Genomic DNA, 27337 nt, shown 5'->3' on the forward strand with positions numbered 1-27337 from the left:
AAGGGAAGGAAGGAAGGAGGGAAGGAAGAAAGGAAGGGGGGGAGGAAGCCCAGCTCCAAATACTGCCCCCCACCCATATATCCCCAAATGCACCTTGCCCCACCAGGTGGTAAGGGGCTCAGACAGTGGGGATGAATCCAGATCCTAAGGGTGCTGCCGTATTTATACCTGGGTCTGTATGAAAAGGAAATATCTCCTCTGTTGTCATTTTAATCTACTTCCTTCTGAGGGAAGGCTGGGATATGGTGAGATTCTAGCATGATCCTCACCCCTCCGGGGCCACAGGGCATAATTCGAATCTCAATTCTGAGAATAAACCAGTGAACTGTAAAAGGAGAACAAAAACAAAAACAAAATGGAGGGCAGAAGGCGGGGAGGGAGGGAGATGGTGAGTGCACGGAGGAAGGGTCAAGGGCACGCAGGTCAAGGGTACAGAAGTAACTGCTGGGCTCTGTTACTCCAAAAGCAGTCCAAGGATTTGTGTGCGGTTTCTTTGGGAGGTGACTGCAGGAAGCACAAGAGGAGTAGGGAATGAAGACAAGGGAGGGACGAGAACCATGAAAGCGGGTTATTGCCATGGGCCACCGCTGGGGAGCCTCTGCAAGAGTGGAGAACACACCTCAGAACTGTCCCGCCGCCGCGGAGGGCAAGAAGCCAGGGCTTCTGTGCACTCACCCTCCTGGAGTGGCCGAGGGTTGGCCGGGGGTGTTAGCACGCTGGGCCTTGCAGTTTGTCCCACACACCAGCAGAGCACACTCCTGCAGCCAGAGAACATTCTCCAGCATGAGCATGAGGACGGTGGCCGGTGACATCCGGAGTAGACTGAGGGTTACAGGCCCTGGGGTGCGGACGCATGTGGGTGCCGCTGTATCTGCTTTCCCACTTGTTTGGGGATGGGGCGAGGACGGAGCCTCCACTCGGAGGAGATGGCCCAGCCCCAGCCAGCCTCAGGCCAGAGCCCCCCAGAGCGACAAGCAGTGGAGGAGGCGGGCCGGGCCGGGCTGTGTGCAGCTTTCTCTTTTGCTGGCACACTTCCTCCTCAGCTTCCTGACTGAGCGCTGGGGCGGGCCAGAGGCGGGCCAGCCCGGGCCTGGCCTGGGGAGGCCCACACAGCTCTCCTCGGCACCCAGCCCCTCAGAGCCACCATGAGCCAGCCCCGACCCCCAGGCCTAGAGGAGGCTGCCCTTGAGACCCTCCTGGGCGACCTCATCGGCTACTACAAAGAGGAGGCAGGGGCGGGCTGGCTCCGGGTCTGCAGGCAAGCAGCCCTCATCCACAGGGCCCAGCAGCTCTTGGACACGGGAGCCCCCACTCAGTTCTATCTGCCTGAGCTTCTGGTCCCTGGTCCGGGCGCCACTCACTCCTGGGGGGCACCCAGCCCTGCCCAGAGTGTCCGCCACGAACTGGTGCAGGCGCTAGAGTTCCTGGAGCTCATATCTGTCAACCTACTTCTGTTTCCCTGGAGGAAGGAAATCAGGTCCCTAAAGGTAGGCACCATCATGCCTCTGAGCCAGGGGGTCTGGGGGGGGGGGCCAGAGCTCTGTCTCTGGGGGGAAGAGCATAGCCATCCTGCCCCCTGACTCTGGTCCCATTTTACAGGTGGAGAAACTGAGAGCTGAAGAGGTTAATGCAACTTATCTATGGTCACCAGCTAATAAGTAGCCCAGATAGGCCTCAAACTCAGGCAGTGCAGCCTCCAGCCACTAGACCATACTGCCTCTCAAAAGAAGAGGAACGGAAGAGCTCATAATCAATAAGGGGAAGAGTCTGGCTCTGGAAAGCTTTATTCTCTTCTGGCTCCAGGCCAGGACTGCTAGGTTGGGAGCCAGGATATCGGGGCCTCACCCCAGCTCAGCCCATTCTCTTGCTATGTGACTTGAGACCAGGTCCTGTCCAGTCTCTAGGCCTCAGTGTGCCCTTCTGTAAAATGGGACAGAGGGTAACATGATCATGGACCAGATTTCCATTCTAGCCAAATGCTCCAGCCCAACTGCTTCTCAGGAGTCTCCACTGCCCCCCAGGCATCTGCCCTTGGTCCCGCCTGGCCGCTCCCAGCCACTCTGCTGGGCTGTGTCCCCTCTCTAATAAACACTCCTGTTTGTTCCAGACATACACTGGGAACTTCGCCTACCGGGTGCAGCCTGTACTCTCCGAATACACGCTGCACACCCTTCTGGGCAGGCTGGGCTATGCGGCCACCTCCGAGGCGGAGTTTTCGTTGGTCCAGGCCATCAGCAAGGAGGATGCCAAGCAGATGGTGTTTGAGATCTTCCTGGCGAGAGTTGCATGTGAGGCCGTTCTGGAAACCTCGAGCAGGCAGGTGCTGGAACTGGGCAGAGAGAAACTGGCCAGGCCCCACTCCAGGCACAGCTCAGGGAGAAGGCTGGTGAAGGCCCACAACTGTCCCGAGAGGGCCCAGCCAGGCCCAGGGCCCCCAGAAGGGCTGGGGTCTGAAAGGGCCCTGGCCGAGGGCCCTGACCATCAAAGCGCTGTGCCGGTGGCCCTGAGTCCGCCTGAGGTCTCGACGTTCCCCCGCACCCCTCTTGCTGGCCCCCTGCTCCAGCGCCACACCAGCACACGCTCAGACAGTGAGGAGTTCTTGACCTGCTACAGTGACCTTGTTCTGCACCGGACACCCTTGTTCCCCAAGGACCTTCTCCTGAGCAGCTTGAAGGGAGACCAAGTCCAGGACCCAGCCCAGGCTCCCAGCCCCCCTTCAGGTGAAGCAGTCACCTCCTTAGCTAGCAGCGGTGAGTGGTCCCCGGTCCCTGATGCAGCTCCTGAGAACAGAGTGGTCACTGTACCCAGCCAGCTCTGTCTGACACCAAGTCCCCAACTGTCAGGGAAGTCCTTGGACCCAAAGCCAGAAGCCCAGGCAGAGCTGGCCACCCCTGACACTGACACTGTTCCTCCAAACACTTCCTCTGAGATGCATGAGCTCTGTGAATGCCTCTCCCATCTCCTTGGACCCCCAACTCTAGTGGGCCATCCTCGGGGCTTCCCAGGCCCCGGGCTTGAGGGGAATGGACAACCAGAGCCTCTCAAGGGGCCAGAGCCAGCCGGCGAGGGTGGCAGCCCAGATAGTAGGGTCACTCAGCTCTGGAGGGCGACTCAGACCCCCTCTCATGTACAAGAGCCCCCCAACACTCACTATGTCCCTCCCGTGGGAGCTGGAGGTGCCAATTCCTACCCGAGACCACTACTCAGGCAACAGCTGAAAATGTCACCCCTGGATGGCACAGGGACAGACACCCTGACTGAGCACATGGCTCTGCCACCAGCAAAGTGACTACTTAGAGAGGCGGCAACTCTGGGGCCCACAGCTTGTCAGGTGCAGGGACCAATCTGTTCATCAGTCCCTCTGGTCTCAGGTCCCAGCTCTGTCACCTACTGACTGTGTCACTTCACGCCACTCACTCCCTCTGAGCCTTGTTTCCTCATCGGTAAAGTGAGTGTGGTCAGACCTTCCTCGCAGGAGGCTGGGAAGAGCTGGAGAGACAAGGTGTGCACGGCGCCCCTCAGTGCCTCCCTTGGGCGCTTCCTGTCCCTTCACGTCCCTTGGGCATATCCAAGGGGCAGCTTCCTTCGGCATCCTTCAGTCACCTGTCACAGGGCAGATGAAAAGACAGCTGTGTAGATAACCAGACACATAATATACCCTTAACTTGCTTAGACTCCTGTCAGCCTCCCTTCTCTCTCTACTAACTTCTGGTTAACAGAGAACAAAACCAGGGCGCCTGGGTGGCTCAGTCAGTTAAATGTCTGCCTTCGGCTCAGGTCATGATCTCTGGGTCCTGGGATCGAGTCCCGCATTGGGCTTCCTGCTCAGTGGGGAGTCTGCTTTTCTCTCTCGCACTCTCTCTCCCCCCTCCCCCCCCACTGCTCGTTCTCTCTCTCCCTCTCTCAAATAAATAAATAGAATCTTAAAAAAAAAAAAGAGAGAGAACAAAACCACACTTGGGAGCTCAGGATCATATGCTGGCTCCCCATCCAGGGATCGGGGCTCCACTCATGTGGGCTGCAGGCCCCCCTCCACCAGCCATCTGTTGCTCCCACATGTGCACACACACACACTTGCACACAAGTGGGTACATCCAGAGGTGCTGCTCTCCCCACAGCATTCGCCACCCAAGCAAATGACCCCATCTATGCACGAGCTAAAGCCAGCGGACCCTGTCTAAGCGAAGTTCCAGGATTCTCTTGCTCAATTTTCTCCAGGGGCTCCCAAGGCCACACCAAGCCCGAAGCTCGGCCCCTCACTATCCTTCTGACCTCACCTCATGCCCCTTCCCTGCCCCCAACCCGCTTCAGACAAGACAGACTGGCGTCTTCTAGATTCCCCAACAACCTAAGCCAACCCCTACGTCCCAGCCTCTGTGTAAACTGCTCACTTCCCCACTCCGCACCCCGTCCCCATCTTTCTTGTTATTCACATCTCACCTCAATGTCACCTTCTTAGAGAGACTTTTCCCTGGCCACCCATCTATCACATCAGCTTAGTTTAATTTTCTACACGAAGACATTTCATTGATTCATTTTCCATTTCCTGCACTAGAACATAAGCTCTCTGAGAAACTTCACCTTTACTCGTTCACCATGGTTTCCAAGGATCCATCAAACAAAATCATCAAATGAGTAGAAAACTTAGAAAGTACAGATGAGGGGCGCCTGGGTGGCTCAGTCCGTTGAGTGTCCAACTCTTGATTTCGGCCCAGGTCATGATCTCAGAGTTGTGGGATCAAGCCTCGCATTGGGCTCCATGCTCAGCACGGAGTTTGCTCATCCCTCTCCCTCTGTTCTTCTCCCACTCGCGCTCTCCTCTCTAATAAATTAATAAAATCTTTAGAAAGAAAGGAAGAAGGAAAGAAAAGAAAGAAAGAAAGAAAGAAAGAAAGAAAGAAAGAAAGAAAGAAAGAAAGAAAGAAAGAAAGAAAGAAAGAAAGAGAAAGAAAGAAAGAAAGAAAGAAAGAAAGAAAGAAAGAAAGAAAGAAAGAAAGAAAGAAAGAAAGAAAGAAAGAAAGAAAGAAAGAAAGAAAGAAAGAAAGGAAGGAAGGAAAGAAAGAAAATACAGATGAATATGAAAACAAAAGCAGAAGTTACTATAATATCTACCACTGGGAGATACTCAATGTTATGGTATTAGCGTAATTTGGCATAGAGCCCAATGCGGGGCTCAAACTCAGGACTCTGAGATCAAGACCCAAGCTCGTATCAACAGTCAGACACCCATCTGACTGAGCCACCCAGGCACCTCTTGGTCTTTTTTTATAAATGTGGGATTGTAGTATTTATAGTGTTGTGTTCTGCTTTTATTTCCCAGGAAGAGAGTTATTTTAACTAATTTTAGATTTAGAGAAAAGTTGTGAAATAATGCAAGGAATTCCCTTACAGTCCTCCCCCTGCTTCCCCTCAAACTGACATCTTACATAACCATAGTACGATTGTGAAGAACAGGAAATCAACACTGATACAGTATTATTAACTAAACTACAAACCTTTTTTAAATTTTACCGGTTCTCCCATTACTACCCTCTCTCCCTTCCAGGATCCTATCCAGGATCCCACATTGCATTTGTTACTTTTCTTTCAACTCCTCCGATCTGTAACACTGTGTCAGCCTTTTGTCTTTCATGATCTTGATGCTTTGGGTCAAAATTTAATACTGATCAGTTTTATTTTATTGTCACAATCTGGGTTTGTCTGGTGTGGGGGGGGTTGTTTTATGGCTGGAGTGAAGTTATGCATTTCTGGCAAAATATCATGAAAAAATGATGCTGTGTCCTTGGTGCATCTTTTGATGAGTTCATGATGTCAATACATCTTATTACTGGTGATATTTACCTGCTGCACCCCTGGAATAAACCCCTTGTCCTAGGAGCCCTGGTTCCTTTCACTGGAGAATGATGTTTGGACACCAAGATCCAGGCGCCAGGTGTGCTGTTACTGGCTGTCACTGTCTTCAAGCCTAGTCAGGGGACAGTCAGGAAACACACGGACATGTACTAACCCATGCATATACACACGTGGTTCTATTTCCATATCTATATAGAATTTTAAAACCGTGAGTTTATAGTGATGCCTCTGCTTCTAATCCAACACCACAGGGTTTATTCTACCTGTGCCCTTTTATTTATAACTTCTTTCTCTAGAAGAGAATGAACCCCAGCTCTCTTAAACTAGAGTCAACTTATTTGTTCAAGACTATTACTAAAATTCCAGAATTGCTGAAAACACATCCATGAGAAACACATTTAAAACTACAGGACAGTATTTAGGAAGAGTGATTTTTGCCTCTACTCTTCCTACCTCCAGTCAAGACCCTGTTTTCCAGTTCCTTAGGCTACTTCTTTATTTTCTTACCCCTCCAATGTGGCCGTTTCTCACGTGGGATGTTGTCAGGGCCACCTGTTTTTGTTTTCTGTGTTCCACTCCCCCTACATCCTCGTTGATCTTATTTATCGAGGGGGGTAATGTGACACATTCCTATGGTTCTAAGAGTCGGTTATACAAAAAGACACATTCACACAAGAATCATTCCCTTCTCGTCCCTGCAACCCCATCCCATCCTTCCCTCTCTCCAGCCTTTGTTCCCCAGTCTGTTCAGTTTCTGGGTTATCCTTCCTGCATTTCCTCTGCTGTTTATGTTCTTAGGTTTATGTTCTTAGGTTTATGTTCTTAGGTTTCTCCTTTCTTTTTATATACCCTTTTACATAAAGGGTAGCGTACCATAGATACTCCTTTGGATATTGCTTCTTTTTTCACTCAACGTTGCTTTACATCCTGGAAATCACACCTGTTCAGAGACAGCTTCCTCATTCTTTTTTCTACTCCACTGTGTGGCTGTACCATAATTTAGCAACTCTGTTATGTAAGATCCTTAGGTTGTTTCCAATTATTTTGCAGTTAAAACCAATGCTGCAATAAATAACCTGGGGCATAGATATTTTCCTACTGTAGGAAGTATGTATTACATCCCAGAAGTGGGATTGGTGGTTCGTGATATAAGTGCAGATGTAGTTTGTTAGCTGTTGCCAAACTTCTCTCCAGAAGGGTTGTACAAATGTATACTCCCACCAGTAATGTATGTGAGTACTTTTCTCCCCCACAGCCTCACCAACAGAATGTGTTTGTTGTTTTGGTTTGGTTTGGTTTGCCAGTCTGGTAGGTGAGAAATGGTATGTCACTGTTCTTTTAATTTGCTTAGTCCATTTGGGCTTTTATAACAAAATACCACACACTGGTGACTTAAACACAACTGAAATTTATTTTTCACAGTTCTGGAGGCTGGAAGTCCAATGTGGTGCCAGTATGGCCGGGTTCTGGCAAAGGCTCTTGGCCAGTTTGCAGACTGCTGACTTCTTGCTGTGTCTTCACATAGAAGAGGCATGGGAGCTCTGTGGGGTCCCTTCTATAACAGCACTGAGTTCATTCATGAGGGCTCTACCCTCATGGCCTAATCCCCCTCCTGAAGGTCCTCCTAAATACCATCGCCTTGGGCATTATGTTTTCAACAAGTGCATTTGGGGGTGGGGGCAAATATTCAGACCATAGCATTTGCATTTCTGAGTGAATTTGAGTGTTTTTCACGTTTACAGACCATTTTTAGATCTTTTTTGTAAATTGTCTTTCACATCTTTTTCTCATTTTTCTATTTGATTTTTGGTCCTTTGTCCTTCATTTTTAAAGACTTCTTCATGGGTAGTTAGGAATATTCACTCTCTGTCTGTTACATAAGTTGCATTTTCTCCCGGTTTCTGGTCTTTTGACTTTGTTCATGATGGGTTTTATCACACAATTTTTTAAAATTTTTATTTAGTCAAATTGATTAACCTTTAGTTGCCCCTGGATTTTGAATCATACTTAGGAAGTTTTCCCTAAATCAAGGTACTTGCCTGGTTCCAATTTTTACATTTAGATCCCTAACTACTTGGAGTTTATTCTTGGGTATGGTGTGAGATATGGATCTCTTTATCTTTCCCCAAAGGGTCACTTCGGCACCCTTTGTTAAAAAGTCCATCTTTACCCCAGTGATTGGTGATGACACCTTGTTCATGTACTAAATTTCCACGTGTGCTTAATTAGGTCTATTTCTGGGCTATTCACTCCACTGCTCTGTCTATTCACACAGCAGTACCACACTATTTTGATACTAGAGGTTTTAGAGTATGTTTGAATGTCTGGTAAGGCTGGTCCTCCAACATCGTTTTTCTTTTTCAGTGGTTTCCTGGTTATTCCTGAATGTTCACTTTTCTATATGAACTTTAGGATAACGTGTAGAGTTCCATAAAATAGACTGTGGTATTTCTACTGAGATTGTATTAAATTTGTAATTTAACTTAGGCAGAACTGACATCTTTACGTTGAGTCCTCCTATCCAAGAATGGGATGTCTTTACATTTGTTCAAGTCTTATTTGCTGTCTTTGAGGAGAGTTTTTAGCATTTTTTCTTCTATGTTTTTGTATGTATCTTGTTAAATTTATTCCAAAGTACTTAACCTTCTTTGTTACCACTGTAAATGGGATTTTCACTACCATTATGACAGCTGTTTACTGTTTGCATATGCTAATTTTGTATCCTGCTAGGTCACTAAAATGTTATTGTTTGTGTTAGTTTTATCACTGATTCTTTGGGATATATTATGGTGTTAATTCTTTACCCCAGCAGAAGGGAATGCTGAGGGGCTGCTGGTGCCCTCCGGCCTCAGTGTGCATTTTCTCAGGGGTATTTCAGGACGGGGGCAGCTAGGAGGAGCTAAACTACATGTTTCGTGAGTGGAGGGGCTGTGTCTGTCCTGTTCACCAGTGTGCACCCGTCACCCAGCATGGGGCCTGGCACAGAGTTGATGCATGCGAAGTGCTGTCGAAAGACAGGGAGAGAAGAGAGGCCTGCTTACAGATGGCCTGAGGACTCTGGGCTAAGCAAATGGCTGGCGAAGGTGCTGAACTACTAGCTCCCCCATAGCACTGATGAAGAAGCAGGTCTTAAAAATGAAAATGCAGCATCTCTACCACCCTGGCCTGGAGCAGCCCACTAACAGCTTCCCCCTCCAGGAAGGTGCAAGAAAGTCTGGTCTCTTCTCCGGCCAACTACAGAGAGCTGGAAGGGGTTTGAAGGACCGGGAGTAGCCAGGTGCTGCTCCAGACCCTCTGTGTCCATCCCTCATTTAACTTACCCCTTCATAGTCTGTGCAGCCTCTCTCCTCGTGAGGGAGAAAACAGAAGCCCGGTGTCCAGGGGAGGAAGAAACAGGACCAGAGAAGTGAGGTGACCTGCCCAGGGTCTTGCACCCAAAAACCAGGGAAATGGGAGCCCAGCCTATATTCTGACCCCAAAGCCCAAGTCCCACCCACAAAGCCAAGTGGATCCCAAAGGTAAGAGTCACTTAAAACTTAACAACTGGCCATTGCCCATTTTTTCTGGGCATTTCCTAAGATGAGCCTGGAGCTACCCACATCTACCCATCTCTGGCTACAAATAAATCTGCTCTGTGCATTAGGGAAAGGACGAGTGAGAGGTCACCTGAGCCCACTGAAAAGGAGATCTCCAAGAAGACATCAGTTTATTGTGTAAGGAATCCAGGGCCTTGTTGGAACAAGTAGTGGTGTCTGTTCCCATGGCCTGAGAAGCAGCTGTGTCTCTCCAGGCCCCTCTCTCATGCCACAGGATGCCAGCTATAGATCCAGAGTCCCCATGAGAAGCAGGAACATTTTTAAAAAGAAAAGAAAGGCCAATTGCCTGCCCCATGCTCTGTTATTCCAGAAGGGCCATGATGCACTTTTCAGAGGTACAGTCCCGAAGGTCAGCCTCAAAGAGGCCCCCAGCTAGTCAGGGGGCCACCTGTGATCTGTACCTACTGAACAGATCAGTCCAGGTGGCCCCCTGACTAGCTGGTAAGAGCACGCATCCACGCCACTCCAATGGAAAGTGCCAGTCCCTGCAGCTGCTGCCATTACTCAGCCAAGTACCTGCTTTACAGCCCCGTTTCCTGGGCCACATCGGATGAACGAACATTTCCAGGGACACTTGCCACATACCGGGCCCTGGTCCAGACCCCTTCCATGTCATGAGAAGTGAGCAATTCTCTCATTTGACAGACAGGACATCCAACACTCACAAGACGTTCAACAACCAACAAGGGGCCAAGTTTTCTTGGGACTCAGGGATGGCCAATTCTAGAAAGTGTCAATCAAGAGAGGTGGCTCTCAAAGGGTGGTCCCTGAACTACAGACTCGTCGTCACCTGGAACGCTGTCAGAGAACAGATTCTCGGGCACACCCCACACCTGCTCAATTGGAAACTCTGGGGGTGGGTCTCGTAATCCATGTTTTAACATGCCCTCCAGGGAATTCAGATGCACTGAAGGTGGAGAACCAGGAGCTAGAGACTCCCAAAGGGCACAAAAGCTGAGAGTCAGCCACAGGTGCAGGTCCCCTAAAACAGTGCTATTCTCAATGTGTGTTCCGAGGAACATGAGCTTGCTTGGAGACTGTTAATGGCTATTCCCAAAGCGGGGTTCTACTGTCAATGAGTTTGAGAGTCCCTGGATTAAATAAAGTTGAAAAGGTATTTTTATCACTGGACTGCTTGAGTTTAACTAATGTACCTTGTGTGTCTCAGAGAAAGTACCCAGGTGGCGCTTCCCAAACTTCCTGGGCTACGGAACCCTTCTTTCTCAGAACACCTAATATTATCTCCCAGAACACCTGTGTTCCACAGACCCCAGCCTTGAAGAAGAGAAAGCCAAGAAATGCAGAAATTTAGGAAGACGGCAGTAAATGCGGATACCCACTCTGGACTCCACCAGACTGGCTCTCTCTTGGGTTATGTTTAATGACAGCCTTTGGCAAGCTCACTATCTTACATAAAGTAGAGGAACACAGAGTTCACTCGGCCTTAGGGGAGCTGCGGGGTTGAGGTTATGAGGAAAAGAAAGCCCCGTGCCAGTGACCCTGGGGCCCTGGGTGAGTAATCCACTGCCAAAGCCCAGAGGCACCAGGCAGGGTATTATTGTTATTAGATTTTCAACAGGGAGGGCTGACGTTTCCAGGAGCTCGTCAATTACTTTAATAACTGTAATTCTTCGGGCTGGAGAGGCCACGGGGATGAATGTTACTCATTCCACAGCTAGGGGAGCATTTGAAATGAGCGCCCTCATCCGGCCCCAGGGCTCTAAGAAAACAAGATGGCATAGATTGAACAGCACCTAGGGGCAGGCAGGTTCTGGAAACATCTACCTGCTCTCAAGGTTGTAAATGCTTCAATCCTTCCCCAGGTCTGGGGTGGGAGTCTGTGGGAGGCCCTGGAAGGGTCTCTGACTGAGGTATTCAACAGGCAGGGAGGGGAAGGGGGCGGGACGGGACTTCGTATCCAGGTAAAGCGCTCAGGTGGAAATGAAAGCGGGTAGGAAGAGAAACGGAAAGGTGACATCATTTCCCAGGGTCCACAGTTAGGAGGGCCTCCTGAGAGCCATGCTGTGGGAGTGCGTCAGCCCAGCGGTCTGTGCCCTCACCCAGCTCCACCCAACACAGGAGGCAGGTTGAGCCTCGGACACCGAGGACACTGTAGCACCAGGCGGTGAGGGAGATGTGACGTGAGGGCAGAAGGGAGGGACAGGTGGGGCCAGAGGGCACCACGGCCCTGACGCTGGACCCATGGTCCAGCCCGTGAGTCCCGACTTCCCTCCTGCCTTTGCCCCACCTCCAAGGCCTCTGGCAAAATCTTGCTAGAACCTTCCAGCTTATCTCAGTTGTGCCTTGTAAAGGTCATCATCCACATTAGAATTAACGTGTGAGCGGCGGACAGTATGTCCTGATGCCAGCAGTAGCCGGAGGAGGAGCTCTGGTACCATCTTGGACAGGGAAGTCCCCAGAGGAAGGAAGCCACGAACCAGGAAGTTGAACTGGGAACAGAAAGCCAGCAAGAGCCCAGGACCCTGATGGCCTTGGGGCCACCACACCAGCCCTGAATCACCCACTTCCGCACTTTGATGTGACACAGAAATACACTTCTATCTCATTTTTTTTTAATCACCAGGTACATGAAATATTTCTGAATGATTCTAATCATGTCTTTTGCATATAAAATTAAAAAGGTGACGTGTAAATTAGAATTATTTCACTAAAAATGCTGACCAAAACATATGTGCTATTCCAAAAAAATTTTTAATTACCAAGAGTCAAAGCAGCTGGGGCCGCTCTGCGACTTACTCCCATTATGCCCTACGGAACCCCACCTCAGGGTAAGAATGGGGCGACACCAGCCAAGCTGGGATGTCACTGCCCTGGCTTGCTCTGTTGGCAATTTGGAGACGCCAGCCCCGCCATGCTCTTCCCAGCCATTCCTGAGAGCCCCCGCGGCGTGCCTCCCCTCTGCTCTAAAACTAGGCCCCATGCCTACCATGTGCCATCTGCCCTCTTTGTACCCTGGCTTTTAGAGCTGCTCCGCGCCCCCCGGTGCCACCAGCCCTGCCTGCCGCACAGGGAGAGCAACCCGCGTCCGTGCAAGCCAGGCACCAGCCGTCTCGTGGGACACAGCTGGCCTGCGAGATCTCGGCCCCCTGCCCTGGCTGCTGCAGACACACGGCATCCGCTCCCCATGCCAGAGCAAGAGGATGGTGAGCTCTCCTGGACCCATACATCCCATGTTAGGAAAGATGGAGTTTAAAAAAATGAAAACACATTATCCTACTGGCAAAAGGATGCTGTTGCGGGGGGCTAAAATCACTGGCCTAGGTAGCAAGCCAAGATTAACATCAGGTTTTAGGTGAAGGATTTATTGGCGACCACAGGGCAAGACTTTACTTTCTTTAGTCATATTCCCCCCCCCAAAAAAAAAAATCACATTTCCCCCAAAACAGATGCTCAAATTGAGCTGTGGGGGAAAATCCTGGACTGTTCACTTACAAATTCCCAAAGACTGCCCTGGCTCGTCAAGACACCGGGCAGCACAGGCCCTCACCTCCCCCCAACTTCTGGTCAGTCCCTGACCTTCGGGCCGAGAGACACGTCCCCGCTGGGCTGCTGCCCCTCAACCTGCCCACGGAGCCCAAGAACTGGTCCAGGAGTCATAGTGCTTGCCTCCCTCTGGGCCAGGACCACCAGGGCTCCGGTCACCCACGTCGAGTCAGAGAGCCGCACGCACAGGTACCACACTCAGGCAGAGGCCGGGACAAGGCCTTCCAACCCTCGTCGATGCCAACCGCTGCTCAGGAGAGGCTGAGGCCTGTTCCCCCAAAGTCACAACTGGCCCTTCGCCATGTTTACAACCAGTCTTCTTGAAGCTCTCTCCACCCACCTCCAAAATATCGGAGCACCAGGGCTCCAAGAGCCTTTGCTTGCAAGCCCTGATCTTTCAGTCCAGACTGCCCCCCTTAAAAGAATGTTCCTTCTTTCTCTCACTTCCCACTTGATTCAAGAGACAGCGGTGGCTCTGATGCATTGTTGCAGCTGAAGGAAGCTAGGATATTTTCCGAACCAATAAAGATGATTTCATGCTGTATGGTCCAAGGGTCTCCTTGGATGGAAAAACATTTCAGAAAGACTTATGGCCACTTGTGTCTCTCCCCGGGGCCCCAAACTCTCAGTAATTCCAAGGGCAAAGCTCTTCACATAAGGCCAGTACAGAGTACGGAGGCCTCAGAAGCCAGGGCTAGCGGGCCCCTTCCCCAGCCTGGCCCTGGGCAAACCACCCAGGCACCAAGACGGAGAAGTGACAGCAGCTCCGGCAAGGCCTTCATCACCAAGGAGACCGAGCACCAGTCAGAAGCCTGCACAGGATTCTCCTAAGGACATGGAAGTGCAGATGCCGAGGTGGTCAATGCCACAGCAGCCTCCTGCTGGGAAACCACTGAACACTGGGCTCAAGCCAAACACGACCCAATTTTGTGAAAGTCTAAGAGCATCGACTGTCCTCGCGAAGTGCTCAGATAATGAGAAAATGATGGCACTGACTCCGTGCACTGCCGACTCTCCCCATACACACAGGAGATCTCTATCAAGGGAAGGCAGGCTCTCAGGAGGAGGCTGAGAATGTCTGAACTGTGCCAATGCCACTGTCCCTGGCTGTGTGACCCTGGGGGAGTCTCTCAGCCTCTCTGAGCTTCGACTTCTTCCCTGGGATGTGAGGCCACTACCTCACCCTCCTGGGTGGTCAGAAGGGTTAGAGACCCTAAGCCCAGCATTACTTCAGGCGGCTCTTCCCTTAATCACAGGGACCCAGCAGCAGGGAAACCAGCAGGAGAGGTGCTGGGGAATGCAAGGCTGCAAACACCAAAGGGCATGACAAACCCATTGGTCCCATTTGTCATTTACCCTCAAGGGCCAGAGACCCAGGATGAAGACACTGGCAAAGAGGAGAAGACCATCAGGAAAACAAATGTGGCCAGATATCAAGCCCTCTTGAGAGTGGATATGTCCAAATTGCTCCTAATAGCTAACTTGGCAGCATTTTTCTGGCATGATCTTCCCCATCCTATGAACCATGTTTCTGATTCTCTGGAGTTAATATTCGGTCCCGGTTTTGTTCAAAGAGTTTTAACATTTTCTGCACGTCGTGGTCAGCCTCAATCACCTGGAAATTAAACACACGGGTCACAGGACTGCGCGTGACCTCAACACCATCCTCCCCTTCACACATGAAGAGGGAGAGAGACGGAGGCACACAGGAGAAGGCAAGGAGTGGCAGAGAAGTCCAAGGTCACAGGCAGATAAAAAGGAGGGTTAGAGCAGAACAGCACCAGGTTCTAGGTCAATTCACATTCTCAGCTACGTTTCCACTTAAGAATCCACTATGGTTGTCCCTGCAGCCAGCCCGTGAATGAGTTTTTTCCCCATCATTTTATATTATCCAGTAATGGTGGGGGGGGGAAACAGATGTTACTTCCTTAAAATTCCAGTACAGTAATATCTCACTTTCCAGCAACCTCATGGCCTGGAAGCACCATGATGAGTAGAATTTTCTGAGCAGCCCACACAGATGTCCCTTAGGCCACGCACAGAAGTTTGTGCATGGCCCTCCCTCAGATCCCACACTGGGCGCACATCGCCAGCCGTCTCGGGACCCATCTGCCTGCCTGAAGAAATTGAGCAGCAGCAAAGCAGGAAAGGAGGGGACAGGGAAGCAGGGAAAGGTGGGGCGGAAACGGCACGCAGTTACAAGTGGCAAGTGTCGGCAGGAGAAGCTGCTACACGAAGCCAACGTACGAACTCAAAGACATTAGTGGTCTGGGGCAAACTGTCCTACACACCTCAGCACCTCCTAAGGGCGCCACTGGGTAACAGCCCAGGACAGCAACTGGTGTTCCTTCAGATGCCCTGGGTCACCGAGGAGAGGGGCAACGAGGCTCCATGGCTTCCATCCACTAGAGAAGGGATGGTTGCATCAGAGAGACCCCCATCCCAAGGGGCTAAAGCCAAAACCCGCGTCTAGAGGCTTCAGCCATCTGGAACGCTCCATCACTAATGATGCTGGGTAAGTGAGATGCTACTGTGGCCACCGGTGTAATGACATGGGGACAGGTCCCCTTCTCTCGGGTCTGTCCAACGGACCGGGAGACTCAGTCCAGAATGGGGACCAGGAGAGAGAAAGGGCCCCTTCTACCCTCCCTGCTTCCTTCTTCTCGATCCTCCAGCTCTGAAGGACCTGGCCCCTCCCCAGACTGCAGAGTGGCTGACATTCCCCGGGTCACTCCTCCTTCCAGAAAAGTCTCCAGCCCTGCCAGAGGGACTTACCAGAACAGGGGCTGCCACAGGGAAAAGGCCCCCATGGATGAGCCACTCCTCATAGAGGTGGTGAATAGCATTCAGGTAGTCCTGCCAGGAAACACACACACACACAGACATACACATGTACCCAGGCCTTCGGGAGCAGGCAGGGGAGCAAACCTCTCCAGCAAGGACCTCGGGCAGGGGGTGTGAACGTCCATGACCACGGGGAGTGGCTTGGACATAGGGGTCTGCAACTGCCAACCTGGCTCAGACGGACAGTCATAAATGCAGCCACTCGCCCCCCACCAGCCAGCCGGGCCATGGCGACAGTTAGAGGAGACCCTCCCAGACCTACTCCCTCCCCCCAGCGCTGCCCTGCTCCGACGGTGCCCTGCACACACTCTCCCACCAGACTTCTCACACTGACGCCCACTTCTCTATCAGCAGGGCCACCAGTTCCTTCATGCTGGGGTCCACAGCTGCTTCCCAGCCCTGGGCAGCCTCTGACACCCCCACTCTGTCCTTCCCAAGAGGCCTGTGACCCTCACTGGCCTAGGAGACCCACTCCCGCTGCTTCCACCCCACCTGACAACTTGTGACCTGTAAGCCCTCTAGACCATGAAGACCAACTTCAGAAAGCCTCACAAGGTGGAAGCCAGGGGAAGAGAGGCCCGGACATGCCCCTAAGCCATCAGCGCCTCCGGACCAGGCAGGACTGGACAGACACTTTCTCACGCGGAGGCCACGGTGCTCTGACCACCCATAGCCACCTTCCCAAGCAGCAATTTACTGCCAGCCCAGAAGCTCCCAGGGAAACCGCAATGCCACCTTTTCATCCACCATCGAGTTATCCCTTGGCAACAACAGACGTGTCCTATAGGCCTTGTCAGAAACACTAAGATAAAGGCCCGGCTAATAATGGCTTGGAGGTACTCCAGACTTGTCATTTCTTCAGAACATCTGGGTCACTGCACAGAGCGGCCCTGCCCCACCACAGCCTAACCCAGCCCCGCTCCACTGTGCCCTTCCTCCAATCACTCCTGTCTCCGGATTTCAAAGGAGCTACCCAGAAGGAGGCCTACGCCTTCATGGCTGGCATCAACCTTACTGGTACCTGGGGAAAACAAGGCTGGGTGGGCCTCGGGAGCTGGGCGGGTCTTCCAGGGCCCCTAGACCAGCCCATCCTGAGCTGAGACCCATCCCAGGAAATGCCTGCCCAGCCTCTGTCCCAGTGGCATTCACATGGGGCATTCAGGTCAGTATTAACTGAGCAACTCCTCGGTGCCAAGCCCTGGGAAACACGCTGGGGGTGCAGGGAATAAGACCTAATCTTAAAAAGCTCACAATGTGATGAGGGATGGGGAACAAAACATATAAACAAACAGTTTCGGTATGCTTGTCCTTAGGGTTGTGACCATCGTAAGCCCAGAGGTTAGGGGAGCACAATGGCAGGAAGGTCAAGGAAGGCTTCCTGGAGAAGGTGACATCTAAGCTGAACTTGGAAGGCAAAAGAAGCCACTGCATAAAAGCACATTTGTGTAAGTGCAGGGTGAGTGTGAGTGTGTGTGTAGCCACGACTAGTCTCTGTGGCCAGAGCATGAGAGGCAGGGGGTGGAGGGAGGTAACACGGATCCAGCAGGATTCGAGGTGGCATGTGCTAGTGGGGACTTTACTCGAGACGGCAGCAAGCCACCGAAGGGTTAGTGGCTGGGAAACTGCATGAGTGGGGCTCTGTGCTGGAAACATCCCCGCGCAGCAGCCCCGTGGAGGCCAGGTACGGGAGGGCACGTGGGGCCAGGATGAGGGGGGCAGTCCAACAATCACAACCGTCCTGACGAGAGGTCCCGTGGCCCTGAGCCAGCACCCGGAAGGGCGAGGCACTGGGCAAGTACCAGAGAGGACAGCCTCAGAGCCCAGCACGGCACTCAGCACGGGGGATGGAGCTGCCAACGGGAGGGAGTGTTCTGGCGAGGCTCCAGAGCTGGGCACAAAGGCAAGCAGTCCTCAGGAGGTGGCTAGGACACGCCCTGGGGGGCGCCTGGCAGGCAGCGGGAGAGGGGATGCCTTTGGGCCCAGAGGGCGCCAACCACAGCGACCCGGGCCTCAGGAGCTTCACACAGCCTCTCCGGCCACAGAGGAAGTCCGAGCTTACCCTGCAGTATGCTCAGTTCCCATTTCCCTGTCTGCGACAGCACAATGATCTCAGGGATGGAAGTAGTTTCCCGGGCATTAAGCGGCTTCAAGGGGGCTCTTACCAAGGGAATGACCGTCTCCTCTTCCCTGCATCTCAGCCGCAATCTCTGGTAACAGGTCTCAGGGGTGGTCCGGAGATACACTGAGATTTAAAAAAAATAGTATGTGGCTCTAATGACTCTGTTTGTGGCTTAGAAGTGGAGGCCAGGGAGAGGGGGAAGGCAGGCCTGTGCACAAGGCGTGGAGAGAAACATCTGCCAACCACTCTGAGCAGGAGACAGAGACCACAGCCAGCCCCCAGCCTGACCACTGCCCAGCTGTGTGGCCTTCAGGCATCTTGACCCTCATGCCCACTTTCATTTTCTTTCCACGTCACCAGCCCCACGGGGTTGCTGTGAGGCTGAACGAAGTTCCACATGTGCACAAAGCTTCACACGGGTTCTGGCCTCCTCCCTCCCTTACACACTAAAAAAAAACCCATCGAATCACAATGGACCCAGGGGAGAGCAGCTTGAGGAGGGACCAGAAGCCCCCAGATCCTGTCTGCCCTTGGAGAGAAGGCTGAACTAACGTGGGCAAAGAATCACTAATGGTTGGGGCCTGCCCGCTGCCCCTGCCAGCTGGCAGTCCTGCCAAGCACATGCTCCCTGGGACCCCGGGGGCTGGTCAGGAGGGGTCTCTCACCTATCAAATCAACGGACACGTCGATGTTCCTCACAATCCAGTCAAACCATTCCGACAGAATCACATAGTCCACTTCAGGCATCTTCCCGCTATAATGAGAGGTGTTAGGGTTTTATGCATCAAAAGGATCTGTGGATGGCTTCTGTGTAAAGGGCGCAGCCCGGGGCACCAGGGCATGGCATGATCCATGGGATACTGGGCCCCCAACACCTCTGACCCTCTGCTGCCGGGGGCACAGTTTCCAGTCTAATGCAGCAACTGTCGTGGAAGTGCCCAATGGGAGAGCTCATCTGGGACTTGAACTCCAAGCAGAGAAAGGGGCTTTGAGGCCTGACCCCAGAGAACAGGGACAATGCTCAGGTTGGAAGGTGGAGCAGCAAACCAATTTCACCTCTAGAAATCTATTTTGTGCAAATAATCATGGATGCCCACTGCAAGCACCACCAAAAATAATGAAAAATGAAATCTTGGCACACCAATATAACAGCACCCCATGCAGGAACTGAACGATGGTGTCGTAAAATAACATTTAATGACGTGGAAAATGCTCACAATCGAGTGTTCAATGAGAACAGCAGGTATAAAATTGTGTGTAGTATGACCCAACTGTATTTCCTGGAGAAATCATTCACACATTTCGAAAAAAGACTGGAAAGAAAGACAACAAAATGCATCCAGTGCTTTTCTCTGAGCTGTGGGAGTATAGGAGACTTTTTTTTTTTTTAGATTATTTATTTATTTATTTGACAGAGAGAGCAAGAGAACACAAGCTGGGGGAACAGTAGGAGGGAGAGGGAGAAGCAGGCTCCCCGCGGAGCAGGGAGCCCGATACGGGGATCGATCCCAGGACCCTGGGACCATGACCTGAGCCGAAGGCAGACACTCAACCATCTGAGCCACCCAGGCGCCCTCTTTCTTTTTTTTTAAGATTTTTTGGGACTCTAGGAGACTTTAATGTTTTCTTTCTACCTTGTATTTTCCAAAATCAGAGGAGAGGAAATAACTACATATTTAAAATGTTAACTGAAAAAGGAAGGAAGAGGGCACCTGGGTGGCTCAGTCGTTCAGCATCTGCCTTCGGCTCAGGTCATGATCCCACGGTCCTGGGATCGAGCCCCACATCGGGCTCCCTGCTCCGCAGGAAGCCTGCTTCTTCCTCTCCCACTCCCCCTGCTTGTGTTCCCTCTCTCGCTGTGTCTCTCTCTGACAAATAAATAAATAAAATCTTTTAAAAAAGAAAAAGGAAGGAAAAAATCAAGACAAGAGACCAAGAGTGCAAGAGGCCTGGCGTCTCTCCCTGGCTCCTGTGCGTTTCCCCCGCTCCAAAAGGAAACCCACATAAAAGAGCCAGAGGACCGGCAACCAGGGGACACACACCTGTCAAAGGTTGGGTGATCCTCCAAGGTCCAGGAGGGGAATTCTCCCTTTTAACACCCTACCCACCTTGGATACCATCTTGGATCCACTCAGAACAGGGTTTGGCAGGACTGGCTACGAGGACAGGGGCCGTGCCTGGGCCCAGGGTGCATGGTGGGGGGGGGGGCGGGGGAGGGGGCGGTTCTGACTGCCGATGAACAACGGGGGGTGGTCTGGAGCCGGCCCCCTGCTGGGTGCCGTGAACGGACTTCCACCTGGCAGGGAGGAGCAGTGCAGGGATGGGCATGGAGGGAGGCAAGAAGCTCAGACAGCTGGAGGGGCGTATCTTGGGGATACTAAGGCCACAAGCAGCCCTGCCTGGGGCCCAAATGACAGGGCATGGCATAGACTGAAGAGGGACACCTGCCCCTCATCCTTGAGACCCCCCATGGCGCCCTCAGGGGAGACGGGCTGTGCTCGGGCTGAGTAGCAGGAAAACATATGGTACCCGAGACAGAACAGCAGGGGCAGAAGGCCAGCTGTGGGCACCTTAGAGGTCTTCAGGCATCGGACCTCAGCCAGGAGACAAGAGCAGACCAGAGCAGACTAACATGTGAGGGCGCCCCGAAACAGTGGGGGAGGGCAGTGGGAGGAAGGTGCACAACCCTGCAGAGGGGACCAGAGCCAGTGAAATCCAGGAACTAAAGGTAAGGACTTTAGGACCACGGGCTGGTATGGCATGAGGACAGGTGGCTGCCCAGCCCCTAGTTCTTTCCTCTTATCTCCTGAGAGTAGTCCGTTATTTATTCAGGGTCCATCCACAGACCTGAGTGTTTCAGGGAAACCCGACCTCAAGCCAAGCTTCAGGGGAGGCCCAGTTGGTCGAAGGGAAATACTCTCTTCTCACGAAGCTGAGCCGATCTGGCCACAGGGGCCCGGCCTGTACCAGTGAGACATGAAGGAGGTTTGCAGGGGTTTGCAAGGGTTGATGGAAACCATGCTTCCTCATACTTAGAGGAAAGCCACTGGCAAAACACCTACCCTCTGGCCAGCAGGTGAGAAGGCTGGTTCTGCCACAGCCATTTTGTCACCATGAGGGAATCATATTGAGGACACAAACAAGACACAGAGTAGGAAAACAGGGCCAGAGCCACAGAATGAAATCAACGCTGAAGCCTGCCATTAAGACAGCCAGTAACAATCTTGTTGTTCAGGCTACTCTGAGTTGGGTTTTGGTTAGTTGCAGCTGAGAGTATCTGATTTCAAGAAACCAAACCATTCTCTCTTTACATGCTTTCCTTCTCTGGGAAATAAAGGTTTGTTCTCCAGAACAAAAGTGACTGGGAGGGAATGGGGATTTCCAAAATGGAAGCTGCTCCTCAGCCCCCACCCCCCCCTTCTCCACTACCACACAGACAGAACAGACAAGCAACACAGGGTCGTTGCCCTGTGAAAGCTGCCCAGGGCGGCGGTGTCACAAGTCCTGGACACTGCCTAAGGAACAGGGTGCCCGGCACCACTGCCAAGCCACTGTTGGGAGCAGCGCCTTTCTACAGAAAACCTAGCCACGTGACTCACCACCAGCGGACTGGGCGCACTGAGGGGGTTTCACGGTGCCTCCCCCTGCCCCAGGGTGGCAAAACCGAGGTCCTGGGTCCACACGAATCCTGCTGGCTGTTTTGCTTGGCACGGTTTGCTGTCACCTTCTCCCTGAGGCCCACGGAGTCCCCAGTTTGCACAGCACAGGTCAGAATGGAAACCGCACACTCCAATGCCAGTCCGCCTGTTAACGTTATTTTCTTTTGTTTTCACAAGACCTTTGCGAGGTCACTTTTAGTCCCGATTTACAGATGAGGAAAACTGAGGCCCAGAGCAGTGAAGCCCAACTCAGTCTGAGCCGGAATTTAAGCCTGGCTCTCCGTGGCCCCCAAATCCATATGATCTCCATGACGTCATTCGCCCTCCCTGGTCCGTGCGTGGAGGGGGCTGCTCTGGACGCTCCAGTGCCTCTTTGGCATCCGCCCAGGAAAGGCACAGCTCTCAAGGTCACGACCCAGGCCCGAGGCCCCGGTCTAGACCGGGGCAGGGGAGGAATCCAAGCCCCCAGGCCAGTTAGGGAGGTAGGCGGCCCTGCCTATTGTTCCAAACGCAGGGTCTTAATCAATGTCCACCAGCCCCAGGTGAGTCAGCTGTCATTTCCCAGCTGGGTCCCACTCAATTCTCATACTTCTGTTCTTAGAAAAAGGCAACCAGCAATCTTGTAAAACCTTTGCATTCAATTATTCAGCCCCCGGGGCTTGGGCCACATAATTGCCTGCAAGGCATTCTCGCCTCCTTCAGCTTTTCCTTCCAGCGCAGTGCCCATGCCTCACAAGTTCCCGTCGTTAAGGGGATGATGTAACTGGAATCTTCCCTTTCAGCAATTACCATGCTGCTCTCACACCCCTGGCCAGCATAATTGCACTTACATTCTGTCCGCCCCAAACTTGCTGCAGTGGGGGTGTCCAGAAGAGGCAGGTCTCTCCCTAGGAGACCCAAAAGGCAAGGACGCCTTTGAGAAATTTTGCTTCAGGGGATGCACAACGCCACCATGTGGCCTGCCGTGACCTTCCACCAGGGCCCCTCACCCCAGATTCCAGGCCAAGGATGAAATGTTTCTCAACGGCTTTTGAGAAAGAGGAAAGGACCAACCCCAACACAGAAGGGCAGCAGCAACTTGCCCCCTGCCCTGGGAAAGGGCTCTCCCCATCGGGGCACGGTAGGAAGCCTTGTCCTTGAGCACCTGAGGGTGGGGGGGACAGGAGCTGACAGGCCACACTTGCCATCCTGGGGTTCCCAGCGCCCAGCTGACCTCCCCACAGGTGGGAACCAGAACATCCTATTTTAGGTATGGGCCAAAGATCCAGCCAAGCTCAGTTCTAGCATACCTTTGGTTTAGGCTCAACATGACGGTCATCTGTATTTGGGGGGCAGCAGAAACGTCTCAAAACACCTACTCTGTCAGTAACACTTCGTGGTGGCTGACCCACTGCATCGAGGAAAGCTGGCCTTGTAAGGAGACTGCCGGCAAGGGTAGCCCGCCTTCCATGCTACCCCGCACCCTGTCACTTCCTTAGCTCTGGCTGCAAACATGCTACTGTGTCTCCATGCAGAAAACCTCTGGCCTATGGCCGCACCTCTCCTGGCCCGGGAGTAAACCTGGAGACCCTTCAAACAAAGAAAACACAACAAAACCTAAAACCTGAAGCAACAAATGAGAAATGAACAAACAGCAGGCAGCGCAAGAAACAGGAAGCCCCGCATTGCAGAACTTTCACCAGGATGGGCCGCCTGCCCTCAGAAAAGCCCACAGGACTGGGCTCTTGCTCTCCTGACCCCAGGGAGGCCACAGGAACAAAACTCTCAGGGGAAAGGGCCCGGCATTAGGGCGGAGAGCTCTTTGCGGCTGGCGGCTGGCTTCTTCTGAGGCCTTACTCCTCCAAGTGTGCTCCCCAACCAGCAGGATGGTGGCCGCCCAGGGTTCTTCAGATAGAAATGCAGGTTCTCAGGCCCCGCCCTGGACTCCGCAAAGCAGCTCATGTGTGTTATTAACAAGATGTACGGTGATCTGTGGGAGAAGCCCACCATAAGGCCTGGGGGTAAAGAGACAGAGGCCTGGCTCACCCAAGTCGGCGCCTTGGGGCCTCCAGTCTGAAGCCTCTGGCCTGAAGGTGAGAAACCCAGAGGTCTCTCACCACTCCCTCATTCCTGCTGCCCCACCCAGCAGGCCACAGGGCAGCTCCCCCTGCTCAGCCGCCTGCCGGGTCAGGAAGGAGCACTGGCCTTCGGGCCCCATCCCTGCGCCTGCTCTGCCAAAAGGGGCAGCAGTACCTACGCGGCAGGGATGCCTCGAGGGCTGGAAGGGGAGAAGTGTGAAGAACCAGACAGTAACTGCGGCTCCCGGCCTGCCCCTCAACCGCTTGAGTGAATGCTCACATTGCCACGGAGCACAGATAACCTGGTCCAGGCCACAAGTGAATCACCTGCGCGGGGAAGGTTCTTCTCAGAGCCCCTGCCACCGTGAGTTCTCTCCGCCTCCCAAATCTGGGAACTCTGGGACACGCGGCCGAGGAAGGGGGTACTCTAAGCCACACCTAAGCACGGGGTTTGTTACAGACACAAACAGAAGAACACATTATAGAACAGAATGCAAAGTCCACGTGAATTTCTAAGACAAAAGAGAAGACTTCAAAGCCACTTCCGGTTTGCTAGCTAGGCCTCTTCAGCTGCCCGGGCTCGGAGGGCCGTGCAGAAGCGGCCTCCTGTGCGGGTGGTCCTCGGCCCCTGGAGGACTTCAGTGAAAGGGTGTGTGGAGCACAATAAACAATAAACATCAGGCATAAGGAAGAACAGGGCAGGAAAAAGGCTCAAAAAAATTAAAAGCTATAGTTTTTTTCCTACACTACCCACAAGACAGCCATGTTTTGGGCAAGGGCCATGTTTTCTTGGACCTACGACCTCAACCACAGCCACAGAGATCAGGAAATCAGAACCAGCCATCAGAGGCGCTGGAATGAAGGGCTACGAGCATGAGTACCCAAAGGCCACAGACATAAGCTAAAACTGCCTCCTGGGAAAACAGAGACTGATGGCTCCTGGGGAAATCTGCCAGGTGTTGGGCAGCCAGCAGGTAGGGAACGGGGGTGGGGGGTGGGGGGGGTTAACTGGCAAATTTCGTGAAGAGCAGGGTAGGCAAGGACCTGCATAAGGGGCACAAAACCTAAACTAGGTGATTGTTCCACAGGCTCTCCAGAGATGGACGACAGGACTTAGAGATGAGAAGGGTTTGGGGAGCTTTAAGAACTTGGCCGTGCTCACAAAGACAGCAAATTCCAGAGCCAGAAGGGGACTCAGGTTCCCCGAACTCAGCACCTCACTCTCTCCTCTGAGCCTCTGGTCATTCCATTCCAGGTTACCCTCTTCAAAAGGAGCCACTGGCTGCCACACAGAACCAGCCAAGCTGACGGCAACTACAAGACAGCCAGCCTCGCTAGGCGAAGGACACAGGAAGTCCCACCCTGCCGCCCGGGGTCCACGCGTCAGGCTTCGATACTTTCATCAGAGCAATAAACAAACACCGGTGGGGCTCGTTTGTTCTTTCTCTTCCCTCCTCCGCCTGTCCCTCCCTCTGGCGGAGGCACTGATGAGCAAAGGAGCAAAGGAGAGCAAAGGGCTGGGTACACCTGAGGTGGACACCTCGGTCCCACTGAAATCCCAGATGGGGCGGGTGGGGGTGGGGAGGACAGGGCTCTAGCATCAGGCCCACTACTGCTGGAAGGTTGGAGGACAAAGCTACAGTCAGGACTTGCCCTGGCTGCTCCTCACCCCATGGCATTAGTCTAATGCTCAGAATGGATGCAAGCAGAGGCTCTCATTTTGGGACCACAAAGCAATGGGCATGATCCATGGCAGCTCAGGACCAAAGGAAGCAGCCTTTTTAGTGGCTCCCTCGAAGGAAGGGGCATGAAGCAGCTGGGGCCAGAGCCTGGGGAACATGTCCAGCTGGAGACCAAAGAGCAGCCCCAAGTCCCATCGCCAAACAACAGCTAACGATACGGCCCAGGTGCTGGCCCCGGGCTGGGTCCATGCTAGGCAAGTACACCTGACGTGGCCGGTCCTCCTGTCATCAAGGAGTTTCTGGCCCAGCTGGGGAGCAGGAGGGGACGACACACAGTAGACAGTTGAACAAATAAAAATAGGCTAAGTTGAACCACGTGTAACTGCCATTCTTGTAGGTCAAAATTGGTCAAATGTTAATAATTTCATTGGGTTCAACTTACTTTAAAGTTGTCTTAAATACTATGAAGAAAGGCAACAGGAAGAAGTAATTAAAACTGACAAAGAGGTCCGACCCATCAGACAGGGTGGCTGGGAGGCCTGGGAGAGGTGACACTGAGGACAGTTACAGATGAGAGCGAGCAGGGAGCCGGCATGTGGAGAGTGGCAGGCGGACGTCAGGATAAACCTGACATCAGGACCTCTCGATGAGGGAGCTCAAGGCGGGAAGCAGCAGTAATATGGGGGCTGGCAAGGAGAGGGTGACCAGGCACACGGCTACCGAGGAGGGAGGGGCGTGGAAGGAGCCCACGCTTCAGACCGCAGCCTGTAGCCCATCTCCCCAAGACCCTTAAAATCAGCAGTCCACTGAGCACAGAAAGCGGGAGGGTCCCAAGCCTCTGAGGCCTCAGCACGGTGCACTACCAGAAGTCCCCTAACTGTGCCTACATGACAGAGTCCACGCGCATGAAGGCAGAAGACAGTCTGGAGTGAAATTATAACAAACACTGCGCAAGATGTTCTAGACTGAATGCTCTGTGTCTCTGGGTCTTCACCACATCCTCCCACTTTGCCACGTGAGCCACAGGGGCCCCCTCAACCTCTCAACCTGGGGTCGCCTCGTGGGGCCTGCTTCGGCCAATGGGATGTTAGCAAATGGGAAGCTGAGGCCTGAACAGCACTCGTGCGTTCCTGCTGGTGCCTCTGCTCTCCGTCATCACCATGAGAAGTGTCCAGGCTAGCCTGCTGGTCCCATAGGAGGAGGAGAGGCAAGAAGAGAGAGATGAGCCACCCCAGTCAGCCCTGCTGGAGCCATCCTGGACCAGCCAACCCCCAGACATACCACGAAGCCCGGCCATCGAGGTCAGCAGAGCCACCTGGCCGACCACCCTTGACACCTGAGCAGTCGCTGCGGTAAAACTATCTGCCGCTGAGGGTCTGTGGCTGGTTGTTACAGAGTGTTACTGTGGCCAGGGGCTAACAGATACAACACAGTAGGTACTCAACACCCGTCACATGAATAAACAAGTTCCAATTTCATTTCTACAAAATGAATGGTTTCATAAATTAGCAAGTGTGCAAACCACAGTACCTTCTATATAGGTTTTCTACAAAAATATATCTTGCGCTGTGAATCGACCGCTCCATCAACCGCACAGGTGATGTCTAAAAGAAAACAAAGTGATTCACTGACTCGGGACAGGAAGGCTTGAAGGACGTCTGTGGCTCCCCCTGCCTGCGGTCTATACCAAACAAAAGAGCAGAAAAGCTGTGGGAGAGGGAGGCAGTCACCAGAGCAATGGTGGGGGTCTGACATGGGGCTCAGCTGTGCTCCGCCCTCGGTCCGGGACCCTCCCCACACCCCGAAGCTCAGTGGCCAGTGCAGCAATGCAGGGGCTGCCGCTAGTCAGCAGCAGCCTCTTTCAGAGGAGAGGTGAGACTCACCTGGATTATCGATTTGGGGAAGGGCTAGAAAAACTGCCAAGTGCTGTCCAGCAGAGTGTTGTCAAGTGAAAAGTGTGGTAATTATGGAGCTAAACAGTGTGCACTTGCTTAAGCACAGGGACCTGTATGCCGGAGACAGA

General features: G+C 52.8%; 2 protein-coding genes across 27 annotated transcripts in view; one reads left to right on the forward strand and one right to left on the reverse strand.

Moving 5' to 3' along the window:
* Window positions 1-27337, reverse strand: part of TK2 (thymidine kinase 2) — a 97178-nt gene that overhangs the window by 953 nt on the left and 68888 nt on the right. For 13 of the 26 annotated variants that reach the window (XM_028091894.2, XM_088027406.1, XM_028091931.2 and 10 more), the window contains 5 exons: window positions 26845-26918; window positions 18582-18670; window positions 17960-18039; window positions 15729-15809; window positions 7242-14568 (listed from right to left, as the gene is read on the reverse strand). In XM_028091894.2, coding sequence (XP_027947695.1) covers window positions 14470-14568; window positions 15729-15809; window positions 17960-18039; window positions 18582-18670; window positions 26845-26918 — 423 coding nt within the window. In that variant the 3' untranslated portion in view covers window positions 7242-14469. Of the gene's footprint in view, window positions 1-168; window positions 326-619; window positions 3604-5841; window positions 5966-7241; window positions 14569-15244; window positions 15359-15728; window positions 15810-17959; window positions 18040-18581; window positions 18671-26844; window positions 26919-27337 lie in introns of those variants that run through there. The other 13 variants (XR_015769125.1, XR_015769118.1, XR_015769122.1 and 10 more) reach the window with 12 other exon arrangements.
* Window positions 1047-4855, forward strand: LOC114199942 (uncharacterized). The gene is given in 3 exon segments (XM_028091887.2): window positions 1047-1487; window positions 2108-3169; window positions 3171-4855. Coding segments are annotated over 3 exon segments (1452 nt in total). The 5' UTR covers window positions 1047-1145; the 3' UTR covers window positions 3219-4855.

Source organism: Eumetopias jubatus, unplaced genomic scaffold, assembly GCF_037043125.1.
Source record: "Eumetopias jubatus isolate StellerSeaLion01/CBP00866 unplaced genomic scaffold, mEumJub1_p1.0 scaffold_10, whole genome shotgun sequence".
NCBI classification, from domain to species: domain Eukaryota; kingdom Metazoa; phylum Chordata; class Mammalia; order Carnivora; family Otariidae; genus Eumetopias; species Eumetopias jubatus.